Raw genomic sequence first — 13,710 nt, 5'->3', positions numbered from 1 at the left:
AGGTGCATGCTACAGTGATGGAATAGGGAGCTTAGCCTGTTAGTTTAGATGACATAATGTATTATATGAGCAACCTGACCTTCACCCAAGAATGAGATGATCCCTGGAAGACCCACTTGGATCCGGATCAACAGCAACAGAACTAACCAATTGTAGCCTGGCATCCCCTATGGAGCAGGCCCATCTACGCCGCCTGACCAATCAGTAGTATCAGTTCGTACTGTATATGATGACATCACATGGTCTTTTAAGCTTCTGCTTTGCTTTAGACTAACCAGAGTCCTTTGCTGATATTTGTATTCTATACAATTAAACCTTGTTATCCTTGCAACGCTATCTCCTGGCCTATTTCCCTAGAGGGTTGTCTTTATTCTGGAGTGTGCGTAAAAAGGGACTTGCCTTCACTACTCTGTGTAGTACACCTAAAGGATATCTATATGTATATCGCATCTTATATTTGCTACCTTGCAATGTTTCTAATGAATGCTTATATGACTACTTGATTCACTACTCGTGTCTATGGCTTGCTTGTTTGTGTGTGCATACCTGGTTAAGCCTAATGTTTGCCTGAACGTCAGTTATTGTTGCCATCATCCAACTTGAACTGGAATCTAAATGTATGTATGTATGTATGTATGTGTGTGTCATGCTGGCTACTGCCCATCTCACATTGAAGGAAGATGGTGGAAGTGCTAATGTATTGTGCATGCTGTCTAGGCCTCTGGCCTTTGGTGTGGTTTCAGACTCGTGTATTATGGATCGTCTTAGTTCATATTTTCTTTTATGTTTGGGACGTTGGACGTTCATCCCAACAGGACCTCAATACAAATTCACCTTTCAGCACAATTTTTATTTGTCAAATTAATTTCCTTGCCATTTGTCAACATGCACTTAAAATTCTGATGTGTGTTTTCAGGATCATCAAGAATTATCAATAGCTGAGAAAATGAGAATGGAGCAAAAGACAAATGAACTTCAGAGCAAGGTCTATGAAGTGAGTGGTTTTCCTTTTATTAATAATTTCCCATTTGCATCCAACAACGCTTTCTTGCAATGAAGCATGCTTACAGTATAAAACAACATTTCGCGTTTAAAGGTTTGATTGCATATTTGCCTTAAATGTAGCTTGAATCTGAACGGCGCGATTTACAGTCAGTGGTGTCGACATTGAGAGAGAACCTGGCGTTACTGGAAGACGAAGGCCGGTTGCAGTCTCACAAACTTGCCCAGACTTCGGATGACATGTCTCAGTATATGGCAGAATTGAGCTCCCTTCGGTGAGAACTGCACTGCTTCCGAGTTGTAATTGGTATAGCAAGCCTTGGCGCAGCACTCAAGCGACCTATGTTTAACCCTGACCTTTAACCCTTTGACCTTGCAGGTTATTGAACGAACAGCTACAGAAGTCCCAACAAGACTTGCAGCATCGCCTCTCTGTAAAGTCCAGTGAATTTCAGCTATTGCAAGAAGAAATTGCTACTCTCGAGGATAACATAGGTAATGTGTTGCCTTTTCTTTTTGAAGCAGTTGGGCAATCAGTCCACAAAACGGAAACTTTCATGGGTCTGAGCCTCACCCATCTGAGCTAGCTCGGAAGTGTGTTTTTTCTTTTTCCTACCATACATATTTGTAAATACATACATTTAACAACCGAATAGGAGGTCCATTAGTATCATCATGCACCACAGATTTGTTTGCATCTTTCAAGGTATATTCCACAGTTATTTGTCCATTTCTTTTAGTATTTTTAGTCTTCAAAGGAGGGTAATTGGGATTAATTCTTCTTTTACAAGTACTGCAATATCATTAAATGCTATTGCTGGTTTTAAGTAGGATCCGTTTCTTTGACACTATCTGCGTAGCTCCACCATGGATGGAATTAAATCATTATGATGATATTGGTGGGCTATACATGTTGATCCCAGCTTTTCTCACAAGTTACAGTAATAGGCCAAACACTGCAATGGTGGCAGGCCGTTACCACCCAGCAATCTTTTCATTATGGGAATTCACACCCTGGCATCCTGTCTGGGGTGTTAAGTTCCATTTATTGTGAAAAGGGAAGGCCGGGAGGAGACCAACAACATAACTACATCAAAGATAGATGCTATGGAAAAGGCAAACAGCAATCCACGTGGAGCGAGTCTTCAATTTCCATGCTGGCAGGGTAGACTGTTGAAGTGGATATGGCGGCTGGGACGAGGCACCAGAGGGGGAAGGTAGGTGGACTTGTTAAGACTTATGCTGACAAGTGCAAGTGGGGAAGAGTGTGTTGACATTTGTTGCTGCCAGCATGTAAAATTGATATATCTTCAAGGTGGGCTTTCCTTTTTTTAAACGTTCTTTATTGTTTTATTATTACAATAACAGTCAAGGCTGCAGGAGGCAGCCTCGTCCCCCCCCCACCCACCTCTTGCGCTCTCACATAGGTACATATAAAGAACAACAATAGCTATAGGTTTAGTTCGAGTTAGTTGATATCACGTCAGTACACTTATAAACATAGACAATAGTATCGCCTCACAACTGTCATTATGAGTTCGGGACACCACCTGTTGTGCAGTGGTCGGGTGTAGCCCCTGAGGACTGTGATTTCTGATCGGCTTCCAGCTGTTATTGCCTAAAGGGAGGCCAGTAGACGAATGGACGAATGGACGACTGGAGGCCAGGAGCATATTGCAGCATATTTTGACTCCCTCCCTTCACACAGTGCCATTAGATGTAGCCATTTCAAGTATGAGGGGGAACTGGGTTTAACCCACATTCTAGCCACCAAGTACCTTGCAACTGCAGTAGCCATACCCAATTGCTTTTTCTCAGTTCGGGTTCCACCTTCAATTAGGGCTAATAGCCATAGTTCAGGTGAATACACCCTCGCAGTGGACCGTATTTGGGACACTGCGTTTTCTATGGAGTTCCAGAACGTCCGAATGTGGGGGGCAGTTCCACGCAACATGGTAAAAATCAGCGGCTCTGCACTGCATCTCTTAAAGGAGTGAGATGTCTCTGGGTATAACCTGCTTAGAGTGTGTGGAGAGTGATGGATCTGATGCACAAACTTGTAATGAATCACTCTGTACCGACAGTTGATGGATAAATATCAGGTTTGTGTACAGATAAGTTTCCATTGATAGTCAGTCAGTGGCTTACCCAGTGTCCCTTCCCACTTAGTTTTGTAGGTGTGGTTCTTTGCTCCTTTCCCGGTACTAATTAGCTTGTAAATGGTGGACAACAACTTTCCCGTTGTAACGGGATTGGCTATATAGCGTTGTGCAGGATGAGGGATAGGAGCTTGTGGGATTTTAGGCCACTTATTCGTGAGGACGCTGCGTTGCCTGTAGTAATGTAATAATGTCACTGCGTTATGGGCCCCTCTGGCGCGGAGTTCCTCCCATTGTATGAATCGCCCGTCCTGAACTAAGTCTCCCAGGGTCCGGACGTCCAGTGTGTTGAATTGTTCCCCGAACGATCTTTCGTGCGTGAGTGGGATCCCAATTACACTATAAAGTAGGAGATCGGGCAAATAGTGTGGGTCAGTTCCTAGTAGTTGATTCACCCGGTCCCAGGCCTTGCACGTTATCGCTATTGGCTGTAACTCGCCCCTTGGGACTGGGCCTCCATCACCCCAGAGCATGCCCATCAGTTCATCTGGGTAAGCGACGGCCTTCGCTAGTCGGGTGTGTGGGGAATCTGGTTCTGGGTCGTTCCAGCCAGCTATTCATTACACCTGGGCTGCCAGGTAGTGCACATACATGTCAGGGTATTCAAGACCACCAAGTTTGTAGGGTCGGGTTAAGGTATCGTAGGCTATGCTGGGTTGTTTTCCTGCCCATACCAATATAGTCATAATTTTCTGTATGCGGTTCCAGTAGTTTAGAGGGGTCCCTACTGGTACTTTATTAAAGATGTACAGAAGCTTGGGTAATATTACCATTTTAGCAAGGGCTATGCGGGCTGCTTGTGTGATGGGGAGTTGTATCCATGTTTCGATTTGTGTTCTATTGTCTCTAGTGGGGTGTTTCAAGGTGTGCTTTTAAAATGCTTTCATCAAATAGTCTTGCCTGACTAAATCACTAGTGTTGCTGGCTAGAATATATGTGGGTAAATTAAATGTGTGTGCCAATCTATGAATGAAGTTGAAATATTTGGAAATAACGGTGTCTTGAATCTTGTAAGCATTATGTGAGCCGTACCTTCGTGCAGTGTTGCATCATCTGTCTCTTTAAAACCCTGAACACTGCGCGTGTACTGAGTACAGTCAGCAGGAGAAGATCTTTAGCGGCGCAGTGTTGGAAGTACCGCTGCCTTCGTGTGTACGGAAGGAGAGCATGGCTAGAGGCCATCTGGGACAGGAAAGAGCCTTCTGTTGTTGGAGAAAGTCTCCTTTAACTTATGTCTACACCCACTTGCTGCTAAAATGTATGCACTGCGCGGTAAAATACCTACTGCCCCCAATATTGCCATGGAGGGTGCCGCGGTTCTGGTGCAGGAAAAGTCTAGGAGCTTACCTGTTGGCCCTACAACGTGGATTCCTCCTGTTTGCGGTGAGGGCTCAACTTCAACCCCAAAATTAGTTGCTGATCTGCCAAGGAGATTTCTGACTGATGACCATTCACCAAAGGCTATAAGTAGGCCTACGACTGTCGACAGTCTTAATTCTTGCATCAGAATGAATACGCAGCCTCTATTATTTGGTTCACCTTCAGTGGGGCGGCTGCCCCCTCAAAATCGTCTCCTACTTATGTCAGAGATTAAAACGGGTCTGCCGGCACCAAAGGATTATGCTGGGGGTGATTGGTCAGACGCAGCCATCCTTGATGTGTGTTAGAAATTGGACTCTGACAAGTCCGATTTCTTCAGTAAATCCGTTCCCTGTTTACCCATCTAGAAGAACGGGGAGGGTGGTCCTCTGAATTTAACCCAAGCTTCTCCACTGTTTCCCTTGGATGTAACCAAAGCTGTCTGCGCCTCCACGGGTGGTACTATGCTTACTGCTGTAGATTTTGTGCTAAGATCGCTAATGCGACAATATGAAACAATAGATGGGAACGTTGTTGAGCAAAGAGATCTCCTATTCAAATACTTGCTAAAATATCCTTTTTAGAAGGTGTCATCTTAGGCCTGAGACCTACTTTCCATCCTCTTCAATCTCCAACAAATTATTTGGAAGGTTAGCAGGGTATCTAATTGCTAATACCTAGGGCTGGGAGCAAGCCCTGGAAGACTCTGAAAAATCACCCACAGTCACTCTTAACAAGGTAGACATGCCGTTGTCTGTAGATTCATTAGTCATGCTGAGTGAAAGTGTCAGTCCGGTGACTCCGAAAGGACGGCAATTACATTAAGCTATTGTTGGTAAGCAGGAAAAGAAACGTGGGCTCCATTTGGAGAGGGAGTGCCAAAAAAGCCTTGGCTAAAAGGGCCCCCTTCATCGCCTGTCCCATTAATTTCCAAGTCTCCCATCATGGGCAAAGAAATTACCATTAGAACCCCTACTGGGAGGTGCAAAAAAGGTTTGATTAAAAAGGACCTTTCGTAGCCTGTCCCCTCGACTTCCAAGGCTCTGGTTGATGTCCCTAGCCCCAACAATCTGTCAGAAGGAATGCGGTCGACGACTTTGATGCTTGCGAACATCTCAGTCTACGATGATGAAAAGAAGATATTGCCTACCGTGGAAAAAGAAAGATCAAAATACAAAGATTGTGTAGTTTCTGGTCTGGCTCCGAGGCAGTCTATGACCACACTGGCTCATAACAAGGAATCGGTGGAGAGAGGCTGTGTCAGAAATTGACTGTTTCTGACATTGGAACAACGTCACCAGGCCTAGGTAGGCACATCTACTCCTCATGACGAGAATCTTACGAAGAAAGTACATTTTTAATGACAAAAGATGGGCAGTTTGAGGGGTAAGAAATGTGAGGCGGACAACTTTTGTGAAGATTTATTAAAATATGCCATTTTGTTAACCTAGGTTGGATAAACGCCTCACTATCCATTCCCTGACAAGGATTTCCCTGCCTAAAATAATGTAAAGGAAACACTGTAAGAAAAAATATCTGTCCCTCATACTTGTACATACAACAACTCAACAAAGTAATTAATCTATGACAGTTCAAATATACCAAATATAACAGTTAGATTCCCAACCTGATAACTGTCTCTCCTTATAATCTGGGCGAATTCTCCTTCCCCAGATTCAATCAGGATTTTATTCAACAGTTTAAAAGCATAAGGAAATCCTGTCTTAAAATAAAGATCCGGCTCCGTTCTTTTGGTTCCAACTTGTCAACAAAAGTTCTGATGCAGTTCTCTTTGTTCCAATTTGCATTCAATCAACAGTTCAAAAATGTTCCACGATGTTTTCCTCTTTCCTTTTTAAAAAAAACATTTATTGAAAGTTTAACATGGATGACAGAAAAAAGAGAAAACGGCATAATACAACGTCCAAATTCTTAGCATTATTTACAGAAAACACTGTGTTCAGAAAATTAAAAGGGGATAGGGTAGACAGAAATAAGGGTGAGAGAGAAGCAGGAAATAGAATAAGGGATAGGAAGATAGAGAGGAAGGGAAGAAAAAAAAAGGGAATCTGGAAGATGTCACACATAGAAGTAATTAAAGTTATTCCAAATTGCGAGGTATTTATCTATTCTCTTCATTCGTTGATAGTTTTCCTCTTTCCACTTGTGACAAAGAACTCAAAGCAACTTCTTCATATAAACCAAGAATACTTCCATAGTTCATTTGGATCAACAGAAATGTCTTTGTCAGGATAATTCTGTAACAGTTCACAAAAACACCTTAGTGGTCCTGACACTTAGGGCCTCATTATAAGTCTGGTGGTAACTGTGCCGGTAAAACTGGCAGGTTGCCGCCGGACTTGTACATTTTACCGGCGCCTGGCTTGCCGGAAACGTTGGGGCTTTATAACCCCGGCGGTCCCCCATTCTTAGAGTCCCATAGGACTCTGTGGGAGTGAGGAACACAGAAGCACCTGCACCGTTGATAACGGTGCAGGTGCTTCCATGAAAGTCTGCCTACTGTGGACATTGTGCCCAGCTGGGTCAGACCTGCCGGGCACAGCAACTCCGGCAACAGTGCTGGTAGGCTTACCGGCAGCGTTGTTCCTGGACCGGTACACATGTAATGAGGCTGTTAGTCTTTAAGACATTTATAAACCTCTACCCTACTATTGAATGTATATTGGGATTTAGGAGGCCCCTCTCTTAATAAAATGATTGATTGGCTCGAGGAAATTCTTGACTACATTCATGACTCTGTGTGGAGACGTCAACAGCTGCTGCCTTAGAGACTTAACCCCCCGGTCCTGCTTTCACTATATCAGCAGGCTGCCATTCGACGAGGAAAAACTTGGCTGAATTTGGCAGAGGCATGGAATCTAGTAAGGTGTTATGGTAATGTTTCAGGGGATATCCCGGGTAGAGCTACTTGGAAGGCTGATGGTCTTTCCCCAACCATCAACTATATATTACTTTTCGGAAAATCTCTTTCCGAAGTGCTTATCGTTTCATATAGTTTCCTGTTTATGGCTGATATGGAGATCCTCTTTAGTGGGGATAGACGTTGTTTCTTGTGCCCCAAGAGTTTTCTGTAACATGGTGGTTGACCGACTAATATGGAATGATAATCAGCAAGGAATTTGAATACATTACTAGAGCAGATCTTGGTTGAGGAAGATTTACATCATTAATTCAGCACTCACTGCTATGAAGTACTAGTTGAAACCCTATATAATATATTACATAAACCAAACCCTGTTTGATATCATTTCCATATGTTTGATAAGGAGGTTCAAGCTCAAAGGAAATATTAGAAAGTCCTTACGTGTATTGAAATCCAGTACCTCCTGAAGTATGTGCATTGGCCAGTAAAGCCATAAAAAGGAAATATAACAACTGGATTTGTCAGCACTGGCAAATCATGGCTCAGAGATGCTGAAAAAATGTGAAAGGTCTGGGAGAAGCCAACTCGGGTGCTTGCAGGAGATTGTCAACAATCCCTTTCCCGAGCTCAGGTTAACTTGATTGCAGAGGCAGATTGGGTGAGTTTTTATTCTAAGATCTATTCTCCGATTAATACAGAGCTTTTCTCTTCTAAGATTGTGGGTGATGCCGATTGGTCTAGGCTCAAATAGGAGGATATTCATACCTGCATCAAAAAAGCGAAAAGATCATGAGCCCCGGGTACCGATGGGCTGCCTAATGCTACACTGAAAGGCAACACTAATCTTTGGGCAGATATATTATATTATACTGAGTTTTTGATAGCATTTATATTATTCTATCTATCCCCTGCCCCTTCTTGGAAAACATTGATCATTCAATCTTCAAAAAGGCAGATCGTTGTTCTCCCACCAACTATAGAATAATTTCTTTGCTTGATGTTCCGTGCAAGGTTTTTTTCCACGATAATCGATGAGAACATCAGAGATTGGGCGAGTAGGAATGACGAAATGTTTCCCAACAGGTTTTATTAAAGGTGTTGGAACTGTGGTTCACGGATTGCTGTTAAATATCCTAAAGGCAACCTATGTGGCTAAAGGTGCTAGTTTATTTGTATGTTTTGTGGACTTCTCAATGACATTTGACAGTGTAAATCGCCCTTTGCTATTGTCAAAGTTGCTAAATTGGGGATGTCACCCGCCACTAATTGCCATCATCAGGGAACTTTATAGTGACACTACTATAAAAATAAGATTGAATGCCGAAGGTCATTTTTCCACTCCATATTAAGACGTTGTGTGGCTTAAAGCAAGGCTGCGCCCTTGCCCCTATTATTTTTTTATCGCAGATCTAGGTAAATCGCTGGCTATGGCACACGCATTTCCTCCTTTAAACTGGTGAAATGTTTAATCGTCTGCTATATGCGGCACCGAATTATCCTATTGTTTACTTATGTACAACAGAATATTTTGAAGGTTTGTATCAATAAAACTGCGCCCAACACATAAACATAGGGTGAAATGGAATTTTGCAAATGATCCCTTGGAGATGGTCTCGGAATTTGTCTACTTAGGTTTTTTAATATGAGCTAGATCGATTTTCAAAGCAAAAATGTAAAACACTGATTAAGCAAAATTAATAAGTTGACGCTCCGAAACATTTTCTTCTTTGCGAACATTGTTGATTTATGGGGCAGATATTTCGCTGATATGGCTGAAGATGAAGTGGTGCTCTTTTGAGAGCGTATTTTGGAAACAATGCTTAGGTCTGCCTTTGGGGATTCCAACCGCCCTGCTCCATTTTGAATTGGGCCTGCTCTTGCTGCATGCGGTAGCTGCTTGGAAAGCCTTTTCATTATTATGAAAGAGCTATACAGAACAAGAAACGTTGCTTCAACATATAATTAAGAGGGTTCCAGACAATCGAAGTGTGGAGGCACTAAATGCCTGGCATGAAAACTGTCTGGCTATTTTAGAGAGAGTTGGGTGCCGCCTTGAATTTGCTCAGAGAGAATCCTGGTAAGGTAAAGAAAAAGATGTGGGAAACGGATTAGGTACAATTAATTAATGTGTGCTGCCAGCTTTTGTACCAACATTATGTCACCGTAGAAGGTAAACCCCTATTCCAACTTCTACAGTATTAATAGATTAATAGACATTTCCTGATGCTGGTTAGAAGAAGTTTCTTTTTAAAAATCCAACTCAATCTGTCCTGCGCTAGGAAAGTTATTGTCGATTCTGCCAATTTATTGAATTGGAATCTTTATTCCATTTGGCCAAGGAGTGTACAGCCATAGGTGAGGTGATATCGAAATAGCTTGGCAAATTCATTGAAGCCTATAAGATGACTTCTCTGAGAATGGTTTGGATGAGTTTCCTCAAAGGATCACACATTTCTTGAAAAATAAATCTGATAAGATGTATTAAGTGCTTTTAACCATGACATTGACTTCAGCTATGTATGTCTCCAATTTTTCTTTTTCGATTTGGTTGTCGATTTTTAATGTGATGAAATTGAGATTTATTGTATGTATGTATATAACTCTATAGGAATTGACTCTATAAGATCAACGTCTTGACACTAACTTTTATTGGTATATGACCATCTATGGTTATATGGCTACATGCTTCTGCAGGTTCTTATTAGAATGTATTATTGGTAGAAATGTTTTATCTTCTATTAGGTTTTGTCAGGCTCTATTTGTAGCTTTTATATGATTATATCTAAGATGTTTTATTAGTTGTCTTCTACTTTCTTGATGTGTGTTTTTTTTTGTTTAAATTATTTATTATTTGCGAACTAAACCGCAATAAATAAATAACTATATTTCATGAAATATAAAGATATTCATTTTGTGAAGTATGAATTTGAGCCAAATAGCACTGTATAGAATTAATTTTGCCTGAGAGTGTTTTCTCTAAAAGGAGAAGCTCATGTTTGACATTTTACAGAAATGTGTTTTTTACTCTTCGAGGATTCACACGCAGCATATTTTGTCGCCAGTGTGAAATCCTAGTCATATCTGATTCGTCCCCATGTACCCAAATGCAAATTGGAGCCTGCCCCGTCGGTGCCCCAACTAGTTTTTGAGGGAGGGGGTGATGAGTGTATGACACACCAACAGAAATCGTGAAACTTCAAAGAAGGTTTACTCATAAAGCATTGCCGGTAAACCAAATTCATTGCAGAACATGTGACACCAAGGATTAGGGCTTATTGTAATGTGACTCTGACGGAACTTGCCAGAGTTTGGCTTAATTTAGCTTAATTTCAGGGAGATTGTTATTGGTTGCTTACGGGGCTTGAAATCCCACCAAGTGAAGGAATAGGGATTTTTTGCCAAACTTGGGACAGCTCATTTTTAAAGGCTGTTCAGCCTTTTGTATTAAAAAGCAGCTTACCTGTCTTAGTCCATATTGGACAAAATACTGTCTGCACTTAGTTGGCACTGCCTGCTTCTTCACTCTATCCCAAGATCAGATTGGACTTTCTAAATCCTTGTTGGAATGTCAAACTGGCCTGCTGCTGTAAACCAGGTACCAGTAATGCTTGAACAGTAGTGATTTGTAGATTTTTCAATCCCTTTCAGTCAAGAACAGAGGAAGGATTCACTAGTTTCATAGATCAGATAAATATCCCAGAATTGTTGCCTTTCTGTGCTGTGCCGAGATCATACTGGGAGCTTAAAGTTGCCACCAACCGTTTTGCGGGTAGAGAAAATACTGCACAGGCCATTTCTCCTTGTTGTTCCATAAATAAACTAAACCTAAAAATCCATGAGGGTAACTTATCTTTTGGAGGGCAGTACAAATGTGTCAAATTCCTGCTGCAGCTGCTCCGCACAGTGTTTTATGGCAACCACAAATAAAACAGATTACTGAACTGGGAAACTGGCGGGACAAATATGGGATCATGGCATAATGCTTTGACGCCAGGTAGAACATTTTTCCACTAGGAGTGTTTTCAACTTTATCAAGAATCTTCACCTCAAGCAGCAACCACGCTCATTCAAGGTTGGCAAATGCTGTTTGGTGACCGCCCACAGCCTGATCACACTTGAGATGCATCCTGTAAAGGAAACAACAAGGGTACCGCCTCATGTCCATTCTGAGACTACATATTTAGCTTCAGCTTCTGATAGCAACATTGCCCAACTGGAGCTTTTTCTTAATTTCCAGGCAGCTTCACTACTTTTCCTCTTAGTGACAATCTGAAAGTTTGGTGCTCTCATCCGACATCACTTGAGCAGCATTAGCCTGAGTTGAAGGAAGATACCTACAATCTTCAAAGTCCAAAGTTAGGTATCCTGCAGGTTCATCTCCCACTTATGGGATTTTCAATTAAAGTTTGGTATGGCTTGCGTCTCTGCTCTCCTCCAGAGGCTTTGGACCGCATTACAAGTACAGCAGTATGGTAATAATGGCTGTAAAGTGGTGATAATTCCAATAGCACCACTTTACCCCCTCCTTACCGCTTCACTGAAATACAGGTTTGGGGATGTCCATGATTTATTTGAATCCGAAATGTCTGAGGGAGAAAAAACAGAGCAATTGTTTTGAAAATAATTTTAGTTTTTTCCTCCTGCGGACATTTCAGACAACCCGCTCCCATCCACCCCCTTACTTACCCTTTGGCGGCACAATTCGCTGTGTGCTGCCGACTCCGTGTCCCTGCAACACCTGTTAACTTCGCTTTTGTGATCTTTGGACAAGTTCATTTTTCGGGAAGTGCGGGGCACCCGTGCAATCCCCTAAGCGGTTAACGTGAACAAGGGTGTAGGGGACACCCTCGCAACCTCCGCTCCCCCCTTTACACTGTAATGGCACTGAATGGGAGATTTGATCCACATTTTTGGCTATAAGAAATGTTTGTATAGTCGAAATTCAATCAAATTGGTTATTCTCGGTTCTCTCCTCCTCTCCCTTTCTCCCTTTTCCTATCTCCTTCCCTCCTCCCCTTACTTTCTTCTATGCACTTCAGAATTGTCCCTGGACCCAGTAAGACAGCAACTTTGTCTGTCTCCTCCCCCTTCCCCTTTTCTCCCTCACCCCCCTCCACCACTATTTGAAATGTCGTCAGGCCTAGTACGATAGTCACTTGTTTTGTTCCTCCCCTCCCTTGCTGCGTCCCTCTCCCTCACCTTTTGTTTTCTCCGGCTCTACCAGAAATCATGTCAGGCCTAGTACGGTAGTCGCCTGTCTGTTTACATTTCCTTCCCCCTCTCCTTTCCTTATCTATTAGCTCTTGCACAATCTGAAATGTCGTCAGGCCGAGTACGATAGTTGATTTCACATCCTTGCTGTTCATGGCCTGTAAGAATGTCATTGTATTTTCCCTTGTTCCCTCCCTTGCATAGAAGCACTTTGAAACACATTGTGTATAGGCGCTATATAAATAAACTATCATATCACAAATCTCCCATTCGCTCTTCTACATTTGATCAATAATACGGATTCCCAGGTTTGGCGGCAAAGCGGACCATGCACCACCACCGGACTGAGTGGCGGTAAGGGTAACTAAGTTTGGTCGTAATTCTCCAGATTTACAACCAAACTCATAAGGCAGACCATTATTCCTTTGCTCTGCAGGGTGATACCTATTTCATGTTGCAAGGCTCTGTTTTTCAACAGCAAATTTTGATACTGGTCTTTGGTATTCTTTCCTTGAATGTCCTTTAATTACCCAACATCTTGTTAGTGCATAGCCAAATTCAGCATTTCCAGTATGTCACCCAGTGCCTTGTGACTGTCCATAATCACATCTGCCTGGTTCGGTAATGAGTGGATGGTGCCGCCAACATACTCCAGTTAACTAGAAAGACACAAACGTCAAAACATTCCATTAGAGACTGGGGCAAATGCCTCTTTGCTGCAAGTGTTTACTCAATTTGGCATCCAAGGATACTCTTACGTCCTGTCCCCTATCCTCCATACTGCATGGGCGTCCCTTCCTAGGGACGGGAGACAGAAACTCTTTTAAGCCTACTCACTCCAGACCTGCTGCTGCACCTTTGCCATCGGAATACAGTGACAACCTACCACAAAATTCTGGTTTAGCTGGACACAACTAGTTTCTTGCACTCACCCACTATTGTGACCCACCCACATCCCCGATCTTTTGGGTTTCTTAACAGAGCCTAGCCAGCCCAGCCAATTCCTCATCTGGCCATATGCACACACGCATGGTAAACCTCTGAGAATTTCCCATACTCTGGACCGTGGTCTCAGAGGGTGTTCTCACCACAAGC

At 42.6% G+C, this 13,710-nt stretch overlaps 1 protein-coding gene across 2 annotated transcripts in view; it reads left to right on the top strand.

Moving 5' to 3' along the window:
• CEP135 (centrosomal protein 135) overlaps window positions 1-13,710 on the top strand; it is a 642,577-nt gene that overhangs the window by 264,793 nt on the left and 364,074 nt on the right. For both annotated transcript variants that reach the window (XM_069631620.1, XM_069631621.1), the window contains exons 14-16: window positions 917-994; window positions 1,126-1,277; window positions 1,382-1,497. In XM_069631620.1, the coding sequence (XP_069487721.1) occupies window positions 917-994; window positions 1,126-1,277; window positions 1,382-1,497 (346 nt within the window). The remainder of the gene's footprint in view (window positions 1-916; window positions 995-1,125; window positions 1,278-1,381; window positions 1,498-13,710) is intronic.

The sequence above is a fragment of the Ambystoma mexicanum genome, chromosome 6q (genome assembly GCF_040938575.1).
Source record: "Ambystoma mexicanum isolate Mex_15411 chromosome 6q, UKY_AmexF1_1, whole genome shotgun sequence".
Taxonomy (NCBI): Eukaryota; Metazoa; Chordata; class Amphibia; order Caudata; family Ambystomatidae; genus Ambystoma; species Ambystoma mexicanum.
This window is presented reverse-complemented; position numbering and strand designations above follow the sequence as displayed.